Raw genomic sequence first — 15,568 nt, forward strand, 5'->3', positions numbered from 1 at the left:
GAATTAATAACCCTGTTCTCTAATCCATTAGTTCACATGAAGGATTTTTACAAAAATAAAAACAAAGAAATCATTAAAGTACCCAGGGCGAAATATCAGGCCTTATGCATCACATGATCTCTGTGACAACACTAAATAAGAAGATTCGTGGTTCAAGAACGAAATTTATAGCTTTAAATGAAGTACAACAACGAAGACGAAATCCCACAATTCTTTTAAAAAATGTTTGTTGGTGTTGGTGATTTGTCTTCTCTCTAATCTGTTAGCTCAAAATTGAGGATGACAGTTAAGTTATGAACGGCTATATGTAGTTAGATCTTTTCTATTTAAAATAATACGTGTGTAATTAGAACCCTTGAATAATATAAATTTTCAATGATTATTTTTGGTCTTATTTCAATGTAACACAGTTCTTAATATTATTTTAACAGTTTCGGATTAAAGACGATTTAAAGCTACACTCTAGCCTTTTATAATTATATTTTTTTGTCCTAATTTCAATGTTACCACTTATTTTTGTGTTAGGAAAATATGGTAATTTCAGTTAAAAATTTGTACAATTCTTGAAAAGTACGCCAAGGGAACAATACGAGAGATTTTGTGTGAGAGATACTTTGTATGACTTTTGATGTGTCTATAGGTTGGCGACACATGTTATGAATAAACAACTAACATTTCATTCAGACAAAAGAAATATTACGAGTAGGCATACCCGCAGAACACAATGGACATTCTTTCTGCCTAACATTTAACTAAGGCAGGATAAACTGGGTAAACAAAGTTCACCTTTCGTTTTAACATTACCTCATGACTTTCATTTCAATGATAGAAGCTGTCAATTAGAAATTCAAATGCACCACAGTCACGTTCAATGAGAAAACTATAATCAATATTATCCCATCAAAAGTTAATGGTTAAAATTACCATAAATCATGTTTTAACCATAAATTTGAAAGTTCCTGAATAAAGACATTTATTAATCAAAACAGAATGGTTACGTTACTTTTTCTATTAACAACAATAATCGATATTCGACATACAACTGAAAGTTTTCAGCACTCCACACCATTTAATGTTTCTCAGGAGTTCACAAGCAAAAAACTGTTTTCAATGGTTCACATCATTCTCAATACTTTTCAACAATTCATACCCAACTCATGAACTATACTCCCAACTGAATGCCTTGTGTGACGAGGATTTGCACCCGCGACTCTCAAATTACAAGTCGAGTGTTTTAACCACCTGGCCATGTTGGACTGAGGGGTGAACTAAATGTATTCCTCTTGCGTAAATAATAACAGTATTCATGTTAAGAGAGTTGCAACATTTATCAATATTACAGAAGTAAAAATCATTGTCGAATCTTTCCCCTCGAACATCTAAATCCTGCACTATCTATCGTGCTATACACATAAGGATCTAGATGATTATTATATATTTGTTACCTTCACTTTTTGTTTCTAAGAATAACTACATATGTGCCTACTAGCTGTATATCTTGGTTCTACACAATACCACTTCAATAATTATCATATAAATTTCAATTTTTTTTAACCTAAACTAGTAATTGAAGGCGGTTTTCCATGTGATATCACTGACCTTCTTCTTATAGTGGGACCACTCTCTCTCAGGATTTAACTTTGGTTGCTTCCAATTTCCTTTGTGTGTTCTGTCTGCATTTTTACCACTGTCTTCCGAGTCTTCTTCTGAGCTTTCACATCCATAACCTACTCCGAATCTTGAATTATTTCCAAAATTTGAACTACAGTGAATCATGAACTCCTATACGAAGCCTTCTTGAAATATATTCACAAAATTCTTCACTTTTTCGGCTCACGAAAATATACTATTCACGTGATCAGGCTTAAAAATATATAAATAAATATTAAGCGGAAACTTTACATTTACCCGTAAAGTCCTGCTATCTATTGAATACAGAAGACACTATGAAAATTCGACTTTGAAATCGACTGACGTCGAAGTTGGCAGCGAAAGAGTTAATCGGCAACTTTATGTTCACTGCGAAGTTTGGTACTTGACCATACCAGTTCAACAATTACTTAATAAATTTGGAATTCTTAAAATGTAAAGTGGCAATTGTGGAACTTTGAACTAATCACAAGTTTGTTTCACTCATTTTTATAATAATATACAAACTCCACAAGAAATTAAAACCTTCATCAATTCCAAGAATCAAGCCTTATGTAATTAGTGAATCAAAATTAAATAGGAGAATTCACGGTTCATTTTCATGAAAAATTTTACAGTTGTTGGTGAGCTATAAACATAACGATAAAATCCAACTATTCGGTCAAGCATGAATATGATGGCTTTGGTGATTTCTCTTTCCTGTTATCAGTTATCCGAAATATGGAATGGAAGTTAAATTACGAACGGCTATATGTAGTTAGTATATTCTTAGCTTTACGTGAACATTAAATTTAAATTAACACGTGTATAATTAGAATCTATGAATAGTGTAGCCTTTCAATGATTTTTCTTGACCTTATTTCAACGTGACACTGTCTTTACTGCCTAAGCAGATTGTAAGGCAGAAAGGATGTATAACATTTTAAAACGTTTCATGAAATATGTCAGTTTATTATTTATAATAGTTTTATTCCTCACATCTTATGGAAACATAGTAATATCAAACTTGACAATGAACCTTTGTAATCAAGGTTGTTTTGTTGTTTTGAATTAAGCACAATCTGACTTTTAAGTTCAGATTAAAGACGGTTTTTAGCTAAGCTCTAGGAATTTTAGGATTTTATTTTTATAAGGCTTTTCAATATTTTAATTTACAACTAATATTTAATTTTTTAAGTTACTTTGTGTCTTAGTAGTAAACTTCAAACTAAATTTAATCTTTAAACTTGTGCTTCTCAGCTCTTGAAGTATAGTCGTGAACATATAGTAGACCTAAATAATAATGACGTGGAGATACGTTATGCTGTGGAATAGTAGGCCTACTTCCAAAGTATTCTTTAGTTACTTGAATCAACGTCTCAATATTACGTCTCTTTCGGAGATGTTGTAGAACAGATTAGTAGATCAGTCGGATAAATAAGAATTAATGTTTCTGTTAAGTTTGCATTAAGTTCAAATTCCGTCACATGTTGTATAGGCCTAAAACTAAGAAACATTATCCAAACTATAGCTCTAACCTATAGTCATCTTCACGTAATGATGTTTTTCGTGAACGTAAGCTCCTGCTAATATAATAAGGTAATTATAAAATATTAAATACAATGGTAGCTTATTGTTACAGTTTAGTTTATAATTAATAAGTGTGAAGTCAAAAAATTACAAAGTGTTAATAATCTTCGTTTCATGTAATGTAAATAACTGTCTACAAGTTGTTGTAAAATATTTTGATTCAGCTCTAATAACTTGTAGTTAACAAATTATGAAATATATTTAATATCGTTGTTCCTGCTTTTAAAATTAAAAGCCAGGATACCTGTACATTGTATTTTATGTCTTAAAATCCCTTTTCAGTTATAAAGTAAGATACTTTGGCTTCAAAATCCACTTCTTGATATATACATATGTGGGTTGGATATGTGTACCACCTTGCTTTCCCAGTACAAAGGACAGGATTGACTCATGACCTCTTTTCTCTGATAGTATTGGTCAGTTATCAAATTTTACTGAGTACGATATCACATTGGTTTGGTTTAGCTCTTGTGTTCAGCTTTAAACATATTGGGGCTAGTAAAAGTTGTATTGTAAGTGAAAGTACAGTATTAATGTTACAGGTACATTATTTTATTTTTAAGATATGTAAAGATATCTGTCTGACACGAACCAGTTTATTGGTAAGAAAAGTTCAACTGTTAACCTCCTCCTGGATAACAGTTATAATGTGAGAGCAGATGAGCTATTGGATAAAAGCAGAATTACGAACATAATATAACAAGTCAAACTGTACCACAAACATTTGCGATAATTGAGGATGACTAGCTGCCTTCTATATAGTTTTTGACTGTTAAATTAGAGATGGCCAACGCAGACAGCTCTGATGTACACTTGCGCGAGATTCAAAACAAATTAAAAGACAAACGATAACAAATAACTATCAATTATCAAATTGACAGTTTAGATATTTTACACCTAATTTCAGATTACTCTGTGATGATCAAAAAGAATTGTTATACAAAGAAACCGTGGTGTTTTTTTAAAGACCCGAATCTACATGCTAGCCTACCTGAACTTAGTAACGTTAGAATAGAACTCCACATTCTGATGTTATAAGATGAAGACTACTGCTGACCAAAAAAAATGTTTGTACAAGAGTTTCATGTAGTCTATTTTATTAATTGAAGTTTACCAAATGTTATTCTTAAAATACACTATAGCTTCTTATATTGATTACTTGTTCACATATCTGATTGTGGCAGTCTGTTGATGGTACAAAGATTAAATTGAAAAAAACATTATAAAACCAATTAACATTTTGACTTCATTATGTTTGATGTATCTAGCTAGCTAATTGTGTAAATAATTATCGATAATCAATTAAACATTTAAGCTTTATATCATGATATTTATCAAATTAAAAGAGAACCAACATAGATTAATCCGTATTCAGTTTGATATAGTACTAACCGTCTCTCGAGAATACAGTGAAATATATGAAAAATACACATCATATTGTTACACATTCGAGTTACGTATATCATCATCAAATTAATTTCCTTTTGCTGTTAATTCATGCCATCAATTTACGAGTTTCAGTCAAATAATTCACGATCATTAAAAGTTCAGTAGTATGGGATGAGTCCTTTCATCTTTAACACTCACAAGTGACAGTACATTTATCCTTTCCGTCTTTACAACACTTGCAGTTACAAACACATTTCATCTTTCCGTCTTCACAGCAACAGGTAACGTTACAAACGCAGCTGTTCTTCTTTCTGGCTTCTACACAATCCTGACATGACTCCTTCTTACAGTCTGGACTACAACGTGTATCTCCGCATTCACAAACGACAGTAACTGTACATTTGTTTGTCCCCTCTTTAGCTTCTGTACAACATTGAGATGTGTCATCCTTACAGTTACAGACGCATTTCATCTTTCCATTTTCACAGCTACAAGTAACGACACATGTACAGCAGCTGTCGTCGGTCTTTAACTCACCTATATGAAAATAAACTTCAGTTACATTTTACATACAATAAAAAACTCAGCTTAATTTTTTTTAAATTACTTATATATTTGTTACTCATGTCTTTTAATAGTTTTAAAACTCGTGTTATCAGATGTCACTAATCCTAAATCGCATAAGCTGCTTCTTCTTGTCACAAATACACCTTTTAAAGATTAAATGTACAAACTAAAAGTATTCCTTAAATAATTAGGAGAAAATGTGTTCAAAATTAATGGATGGCTATACGTCGTTAACTAACAAATGGTTATGTGTATTTATCCCTTGACGTAAAAATTGAGTTAAAATTAATTTTAATTTTTGAATATTATTACCTTTCAATGATTCTTTCTAGGCCTAATTTTAATGTCACGCTGGTTTTTATTACTTAACAAAGGGTGTCATGCCGTCAGTGGACATAATTTATTTTTAAAGTAATTAATGAATAAATAAGTCGAGGAACAATCGCTAGTTAATTTTTTATTACTTGAGCATTATCATTTGTAGAATATTAAAAATATTATAAACGGCACCAAATCCTCAAGTGAGTTATTGCATTAGAACTATATAACATTATATACTTTTGTTACTTTGCTTACTAAAGTAATTACATTAGAACAATAACAAAAGCAAGATAGAAATCTATAGTAATAAGTAAGTAAATAGTTTCTGATGCTATGTTTTGTCGTGAGATACGATCGATAGTTTGAAGTAGAAATGGTGCTTTCCCACCCAGAGTGCAGCCTATGACGAATCTATTTCGCATAGAGGAATTAGAACCTGGTGTACATGACGAACCCTAAATTCTCTAATGTGTTAATAATCTTCGTTGCATATAATGTAAATAACGGTCTACAAGTTGTAAAATATCTTGATTCAGCTCTGATAACTACTATTTAACACATTATGAAATACATGTAAGTCAATTGTTCCCAGTTTAAATGTTACAGAACTAGCTACCATTGCACATAAAACTGGTTCTTATGAAACAATTTGTCACAGCTCTTGATGAGGAGTCTGCAGCATCCAAGTACCTTCGAGACTTCTTACCTAAGCTGTTTGAGGTCAAAGCTGGTGTCTTCATTGGACCACAAATAAAGAAGATCCTGGAGTGCACCGAATTCCTCAAGAAGATCAGTAGGAAGGGATAAAAAGCTTGGGGCAGCTTTGTCGCAGTGGTTCGGGGATTCTTGAGCATTCACAAGGACGAAAATTATGTGGAACTGGTTGAGGTTCTGGTGAAGAACTACGTTAAAATGGGCGGCAAGATGTCCCTGAAAGTCCATATCCTTGACGTTCATCTTGATATGTTCTCAAGGAGAATATGGGAGCATACTCAGAGGAGCAAGACGAGCGCTTTCACCAAGATATACTGGATTTTGAACGTCGCTACCACGGAGCGTATAATGCAAACATGATGGTAGACTGTATTTGGTGGTTGAAAGTGGTTTACATTACAGTCGCAAATCTCGAAAAACCACTCACCTCCAAATATTCTTGTATAAATTTAGTAGAAATAGATGTAAATCTTGATTCATATGTTTCATTCAGATCTTATGTAAATGAAAATGTACAAAGTTGCTCGTTTTTAAATAGAAAATAGGTTAATTTCTAAATTTCATTATCCGGGTCACAAAGGCATAGTTTGAAGGGAATAATGGCCATTTTCTGTACTTTTACAACATAAGCAATTGAGAAATTACACATACTATCCAGGAGCGAAATGTATGTTACATGGTGTTATATATCAGTTGTTAGTTAATAAGATAATATTCTTTTACAAATGGATTTATTGGTATGTAAATTTGTAGGTTTCACGAATTAAGTAAATAACAAAAAGTTTATTTACACAAATAAAAATGAAAGTTAAAAGCGCATACCCACAGCATTCCTTTTCTACCCAACTTCACATCAGTGTTCTAATATTGTTATTCTCAGTTCAATGCAACCTGAACAACAAAATTAGTGAAAACTGACTTAGTGCATCACCTTGCTTTTGTCTAGTCGAATGGACAACGTTGACTCATGACCTCTATTCTCTGATAGCATCGGCCAATTATCAAATTGTACGTGGTACGACATCACTTTAATTTTTTATAGCTCTATATTTAGCTTTAATTATATCAGATTAGAGCTACTGCGAGTTTAATTGGAAGTGTAAGTACAGTATTACAATTTATATTAAAAGTATGTTGTATTTTTCGTATATGTAAGGGCATCTGTCTGAGACATGAACCAATCTACTGGCAACGAATTCCACTGTTAAGTTTCTGAATACTAGTTGTTGCATTAGATTAGATAAAACTCTGGATAAAAAGAGCAACGGTAAATACAATTTCGATCTTCAAGGTGTTTCAAATCATATCCACAATTACTGTGGTAGATTAGCAACAATAAAAAGGAACCTTTAATGGTAACGAGGTTAAGGTGTTCGACTTGTAATATTTGAGTCACTGACTCGAATATCACTCCCACATAATATTCTTTACCCTTTAATCGTGGTTGTGTTTCAAATCTAGGCTTGTCCAAAAATTCATCGATATGGGAATAGTTCAAGAGTTCAAGATAAGTGATGACCGTTTACCTTTCCTCTAGTTTTTCGTTTGTAAATCAGAGAAGAATAGTAGAGACAGTCCTCGTGTAGTTGTGCGCGAATATCAAAACAAGTAAAAAAATATATTAAATAACTGTGAGTAAACAAAGAGAGCTTAGAAATTTTAAATTAATTCAAGTTACTGTATGGTAATAGGGATAATATATTAAAATAATCATTTTTGTTTAGACGTAAAGCTGCATACAAGTATACCAGAACTTACCGTCGTAAGGATCGAACTCCATATTGTGATATTATCAAAATAAGGTTATTGCTGATTTGATAAAACCTTTATCGAAAAATTTCGTATCATCTTTGTTTTATTAATTCAACATCGTAAAATTATATTCTTAAAATTTTCTATAGTTACTTACATCGATTCTTCAGTCACGAATAGCTTTTTTTTTAAAGATTAGACAAAATAAAAATCCAATAGTACTGAAGAAATACGTAAATTACAACGTATACGTTAAAGTAACTAACACGTTAACATTAATATTTTAATTATGTTTGATTTATCTAGCTAATTATATAAATAATCTTTAAACCATTAATTATTATAAATATTTTTAAAGTTTTATATTTATCAAATTAAAAAAGAACCAATATACTTTCATCGCTATCCAGTGAGATAAACTATTAACCGTCTCTCATACAGCAAATTATTTGAAAAATATTTACGTTAACGTTACATATTTAAATTACGTATGTTATCATAAAATTAATATCCGTTTATTGATCCGTACCATCAATTTACGTGTTTCTCACTCAAACAATTCACGAACATTGAAAATTCAATAATATAGGATTAATCCTTCCTTTTTCAACTCTGACAACTAACAGTACATTTATCCTTTCTCCTCTTACCTTCTTCACAACACTGAGAAGTGTTACCCTTACAGTTACAAACACATTTCATCTTTCCGTTTTCACACCAGCAGGTAACGTTACAAACACAGCTGTTCTTCTTTCTGGTTTCTACACAATCCTGGCATGACTCCTTCTTACAGTCTGGACTACAACGTGCATCTTTGCATTCACAAACGACAGTAACTGTACATTTGTTTTTCCCCTCTTTAGCTTCTGTACAACATTGAGATGTGTCATCATTACAGTTACAGACGCATTTCATCTTTCCATTTTCACAGCGACAAGTAACGACACATGTACAACAGCTGTCGTCGGTCTTTGTTTCACCTATTTGAAAATAAAATGAACGTGGTTACATTTTTCATACAATAAAAATAAAAATATATATCTTAACAAGAATTTTTTTTAAACTTACTTATCTCTTAGTACAATAACTTTTAAGCTGTCACTGTTCTTTAATGGTAAAGTAGAACTTGCTTCTTTTTGTCTAGATAGACATTTAGAAAGTACGTGTTCCAAGTGAAAGATACGATTTAAATAAACAGAAGAAAAAGAATTCAGTTCTGTTCGCTGAAGTAAAATACGTGTGGTCAATTTCATAAAATTACATATACGGAACAAAAAAATGTTAGTAATTTTATACCTTGAAATGAACTATATATGGTGAAACCACAAGTGATTTACTTTCTTTGAAACAGGAACAAAGCTTCTATATTTATATTCTACTACAATCAGTCTTGTTACATTTCACATATGTGTTTAGGGAACATACTAGTATTATTACTCTTCAACACTAAATTTTAACATTGTCTTACATGAGTAGTTACTTGATTGTGGACGAAGAAATAACTTACCAGCCTTTTCCATCTTCTGGTTAATTCTACACAACTAACAATTCCGTTTACTTTGAACTGTTACGTGTGTTACAGTAGTAACAATTCGCTTTCTTTTTTCAACAACCTCTATTTATTGAGACAATTCTTAGAATATTATGGGTCGTGTGAAACTTTCAAGATAATTCAGCGGTTCGTGCGCAGCACCTTGAACGATCTGCTACAAGACAATCAGTCATCACGTGCATTATCTCATCGTGTTTGTATGAACACATTGGTGAAAGCATTTTTAAGATGGATAAAGCTATCCATGATAAGTGATGAATAAGCATTTTTAAGCTTATAGTTCATTACCCATAAACAATTGAAAGCGTGTACTCGTTGAGTCCTAAAGCAATAGGGAGATAATTGTGTGAACATATGCACCCAACCTTTAACAACGTCACCAGGATGAAAATGAGTTTATTTCCTGTGTCCTCAATATGAAACAAGAGTATGTCATTTCGATACCAAAAATACAGTCACCATTACCCCAAAAAAAATTCAAAATATAATCATATCTTCTTGGTAAGACAATTTGTTTTAGGTTTCTTAGCAACGCCCCCCCTATTACAGCGGTAAGTCTTTGGATTTACAACGCTAAAATCAGGGGTTCGATTCCCCTCGGTGGGCTCAGCAGATAGTCCGATGTGTCTTTGCTATAAGAAAACACACACAAACTCTTAGCAACTTAATGGAGCGTGAAGTCACACTCGCTTATTTTCCTTGATGACGAGTTACCTCTTTCGAAGAAGGTCGAAACGTTGTTCGCTCCTCTACTTAGTTTTCTCTACCCATACCAGCCGTTTTTACATACATATTCTCACTTATTTTATTTAGGAACGGCTTTTACATTCGTACAATGTCGTTTATTACAGCTGTTGCATGTACATATATTTTTGTTTCCAGAAAACTGAATAACATTTTTTGTGGTGTTTTATTACTTTCACAGATTAAATTTAACTTAATTTTCAAAATCTTAACAGGTTAACATTAACACCAAAATGTTTACTATTCTTTAATTACTTCTACTGAAGGGATTCTTACTTTCATTGTTAGTTTTGCGTAACTGCTATTCTGGATTTCAAAACGTACTTAAGAATGAGTTTGCGGGACAAAAACAACTTCCGGCCACTGAATAGAAGTAAAGTTACAGAATGAGTTTCATATACAAATGTCACTTTCTCTTGTTTTATAAATTATAAGTTTTTTTTAATTTTATAGTTCCATTTCTCCAAAGTGGATTATATTTGCTTTTTGCAGATGATACATTACCTTTAACAGTAACAAACATTTGTGACCTTCTACACAACAAATTATGATAGATTGTAAGATAAGCTAGAATTTTCTATCCCTCTGAAATCAAACTAGGTTAATGAAATTAATACAATACATATCGAAATAAAAACAGTCATAATTCGATTTCATCTCGTTTAAACAATAACAAAACACTCTTAAAAATCTGTCTTATCTTTAAAATATTTCTTTAATGTATAGTGACTCAGCAAGATTTGTAAACACCCCATGTTGCACAATCATTGTTTTGTTTTTTACTATGACGAGGCAAGTTTCTATTATCTGTAAACTTTGGTGCCCGACCCTATCAACAATGACTTTACAAGTTACCAATACGTTTCAAAGGTAAACTGGTGATTTTACATTCAGTTTAAAATTCCGCGAAGTCCAAATTAATGACCCATAGACGGCATAATTATCAGTGTTCATAATAAATCCGAGAATTCATTGTTCATGTCTTTTTTGATATAGGAAAAAAAAAAAGACGACGATCTGTACGTTTTCGGCCGTGGGTGGACTGTAAAGTGGTCAGCCAATAGTAGACCAAGAGATTACATTTGCTGCGGTTAACCTCCCTTCCTCCTAGATCTTCGGTTCAAAGTTCTTGTTATCTCATTTCTACCTTTGCGCAAACAAATCTAAACAAAAACATTTAAGAGTTCGATGTTTAAAGCAATTTTCAAAGTGCGTCAGTTTTCTCTGTTTAAAAAGTACTCTAAACCACTTTTATATTCATTTTGGTATTTTTAGGGATATAACGAGTTTCTGTGTCAAAAAGAAGAAAAACTTTCAAAATTGTAGTTTTGCCCAACAGAAATGATCAAACTTAATTTTTTTTTCTGGTTCAGTTTGAATTTTGCGCAAAGCTAAACAACGTCTAACTACACCAATCATTACTAATTTACCAGCGAAAGACTAAAGGGAAGGCAGATAGTCAACACCACCCACTACGAACTCTTTCACTAACGAATAGTGGAATTGATCGTAAAATTATAGCGGTTTCACGGCGGAAAGGGCGAACATGCTCGGTGGTGAAGATTCCAAGGTTGATTGGTTTGTTATTAAGCATAAATGTGCACAATATGCTATCTGTAGGTATCGAAACCCGGAATTTAGGGTCGTATCTGAGCAGACTCACCACTGAGCCACTAGAGAGCAAACAAATTATCAGAATGTGGTTTCGATCCATCGACGTTTGAGTTATAAGGTTTTATGTTTCCATTGCGCTGGGTTTTTTGTATTCCCCACAATGCAAAATCATTATCGCATACTTGGTTTGTTCTTGTTTGTTTGTTTTTGAATTTCACGCAAAACTACACGAGTGCTACCTCGTGCTATAAATAAGCATTGTTAGACTAGCAAACTCTTCGGCTACTCTTTTACCAACGAAGTGGGATTGACCGTCACGTTATAATGCCCTCATGGTTGAAAGGGTAGGCATGTTTGGTGTGAAAGGTATTCGAACCCGGGACAGTAAGATTATGAGCCCTAACCACCTGGCCATGCTGGGGCAGCTTTAAACTCATCTGTTTGCATATTTTGACAGTTTATATATATTTTTCTTTTATTATTATTATTTATTATTATTATTATTATTATTATTTATTATTTTTTCTTTTTATTATTAGTATTTTATGGCACAAAGCAGCGAGGCTATCTGCGCCAGACATTCGGTAAAAATGTAAAAATAAATAAAAAAATAAATGTAGTAAAAGACATAAATGGAAATGAAGGTAAAACAAAAAAGTATAAAACCAATGTTGACACCTAGTCTACAATGTTAAGATAGAAGGCAGAGTATAAGTTGTAAGGTATTTACTCTAGCAAAAAAGGTAATGATCATAACCCGCCAGGAAGACTAACAGGTAAGTTCAAGAACCACCGTCAATCACCTGAAGTTGGCCTATCCAGTCCTGGTTCTGGGTTATGTGTCATAGCAGCTATTATCAAAATGTAAAAGAATAAAAGTTTTAAAAGACACTCCGCAAAATCGTAATAATGAGTAGCCAGTCCAGTAAAAAAGATAAAAGTCAAGTAAATGGAGTAAAATTTGTAAAAGTAATTGAAGATAAAAGCAAAACGGCAATTAAAACAGAAAATGGCGTAAAAACCAATGTTGACATCCAGTCAACAAAGTTGTAAAGAACTACCTGTTGCAGAATGGTAATGATCATAACCCGCCAGGAAGACTAACAGGTAAGTATAAAAACCACCGTCAGTCACCTGAAGTTGGTCTTTTCAGTCCTGGTTCCGGGTTATGAGTCAATATGGCCAGTACTAAAAAGTTAAGTAGTAAAAATGTGAAATGATGTGCAGCAAAAGTATAATAACAACTCGCCAGGACGACTAACGAGTAGTTCAAACAGTAGCGTTAGTCACCTGAAGTTGGCCTCTCCAGTCCTGGTGTCGAGTTATTTAATGTTCTGGCCATTGTCCAATGTCAAATTGAAGGAGAGAGATTAAAACTGTGAAAAAGGAACCACAATTAAAAAGGTGTAATGAATAAATATGCAACACTTAAATGAGATTAAAAAGATTAATGGCCATTAAAAAATTAAAAACATTATCAAGGTGGACAGAGTCACCATCACCAATAACTCTGTCCAATATTACAGACTGACCCTGGGAAAAAATATGTTTAAAATATTGCCGTCGTTGAGAATTGTAACGATGGCAAGAAAGTAAAACGTGGCTGATAGTGATTTGAGTGTTACACAAAGTACACATTGATGCATCAGTTCCAGATAAAAGAAAATGATGAGTTAAAAAACTGTGACCAATGTGTAGTCTAGTTAGAACAACTTCCTCCTTCCGAACTTTACGAAAGCTAGATGGCCAAAGTCCAATTTTGGGTTTGATTTGAAAAAGTTTGTTGTCACGTTGCTCACTCCAAGTGGACTGCCAGCTGGCACGGAGTCGAGCCTTGAAGACAACACCATAGTCCATGTACGGAATAGGCATAGGAGTAATGGTGCTGAAGCAGACATATTTAGCTGTCATGTCTGCAAGCTCGTTCCCGCGAATACCAACATGGCCTGGTATCCAGAAAAAAACTGGATTGAAGTAACTGCTAATGAGAAATGGGCCAGTCGGTTTCGAATATCAGCGAGAATAGGATGTGAGCTAACGTGTAGCGATTCCAAGGCAAGTATAGAACTAAGCGAATCAGTATAAATAGTGCAGTTGGAGTACTGCTCAGCTGCAATATGATCCAGGGCAAGAGATATGGCATACAGTTCAGCAGTGAACACAGAAGCTGTAGAAGGGATTCTGCACGCAACTACTGACCCATAGCAAACCATAGCAGAGCCTACTGAATTACCTGATTTGGAACCATCTGTATAAATGGGAACTGAATGATTGTTTGAAAGATATTCATTGAATAAAAGACGGTACTTCCAATCTGGAGTATCTGCCTTTTTTAGGTGACTGAAAGAAAGGTCACATTTGGGGGCTGTAATAAGCCATGGTAGGATGGGCCAACCTGTGGAATCTGCAATGTTATCCAAGGACAGACCCAATTCATCCAATTGCGCCCGAATGCGAAGGCCAAACGGAGCAATGACAGATCGTCTGTTCTGAAAAAGTACTGCACACCGAGTAAGGAAAACACATTTCCAGGTGGGATGCTTTGGTGAGGAATGAAGTTTCGAAGTATATTGTAAAGATAGTTGCAAACGGCGAAGGTGTAGAGAAGGTTCATGAGATTCAATGTATATACTTTGAACTGGAGAGGTACGGAAAGCCCCAGTGCAGAGTCGAAGTCCTTGGTGATGAATGGGCTCCAGCATCTTTAAGGCCGAGGGTCTGGCAGAGCCATAGACCATTGATCCATAATCGAGTTTCAATCTAATAAGAGCACGATATACCTTTAACATTGAACAGCGATCTGCCCCCCAACTGGTAGAAGAGAGAACACGGAGGATGTTCAGTGCTCTTGTGCATTTGACCCGAAGCTGCTTTAAGTGTGGTATAAAGGTCAATTTACGATCAAAGATAAGCCCCAAGAACTTGGTCTCCGGGACCACTGGCAGCAAAACTTCACCGATATGAAGTTCAGGATCAGGGTGAATACCCCGTCGACGGCAAAAGTGCATGCATACAGTTTTGAGAGAGAGAAATTAAAGCCGTTCGCCAGAGTCCACTTCCGTACACAATTGAGGGCGGTTTGTAGTTGCCGCTCAATATATCTCATGTTTGACGACTGACATGAGATGTGAAAGTCGTCGACATACAGCCCATTCGCAACAGTGAGAGGGAGTTGTTCAGTGATGGCATTTATCTTTATATTGAAGAGTGTAACACTCAATACACAGCCTTGAGGGACTCCAAGTTCCTGTACAAAAGAACGGGAAAGTGTCGAACCCACACGAACTTGGAATCTCCTGTCCATTAAAAAAATGTTTAATAAACATGGGTAGATGGCCACGTAACCCATATGTATGAAGGTCTCGCAAAACGCCATACCTCCATGTTGTGTCGTAAGCCTTCTCTATGTCAAAGAATATTGATACAAGATGTTGGCGGTTGAGAAAGGCTTCTCTGATAGATGTTTCAAGACGAATTAGGTGGTCTATGGTGGAGTGCTGTCGACGGAACCCACACTGGGTAGGCGAGAGGAGGTTGTTTGATTCAAGAAACCAAACAAGACGAGCATTAACCATCCTTTCTAATGTCTTACAGAGTAAGCTCGTCAAAGCAATTGGACGGTAGTTTGAAGGAATCTTGGGATCTTTCCCTGGCTTAGAGAAAGGTAAAATAATAGCCTGGCGCCAGGCATCAGGA

At 34.1% G+C, this 15,568-nt stretch overlaps 1 protein-coding gene across 1 annotated transcript; it reads right to left on the minus strand.

Moving 5' to 3' along the window:
• Nucleotides 1-4,299: 4,299 nt before the first annotated feature.
• On the minus strand, nucleotides 4,300-9,625 carry LOC143251187 (uncharacterized). The gene is made up of 3 exons (XM_076502601.1): nucleotides 9,470-9,625; nucleotides 8,613-8,942; nucleotides 4,300-5,145 (listed from the first exon to the last, which is right to left on the minus strand). The coding sequence occupies exons 1-3, from the start codon at nucleotides 9,480-9,482 to the stop codon at nucleotides 4,796-4,798; spliced, it is 693 nt and encodes a 230-aa protein (XP_076358716.1). The 5' UTR covers nucleotides 9,483-9,625; the 3' UTR covers nucleotides 4,300-4,795.
• Nucleotides 9,626-15,568: the final 5,943 nt, after the last annotated feature.

This window comes from Tachypleus tridentatus, chromosome 5 (assembly GCF_004210375.1).
Source record: "Tachypleus tridentatus isolate NWPU-2018 chromosome 5, ASM421037v1, whole genome shotgun sequence".
Lineage (NCBI taxonomy): Eukaryota > Metazoa > Arthropoda > Merostomata > Xiphosura > Limulidae > Tachypleus > Tachypleus tridentatus.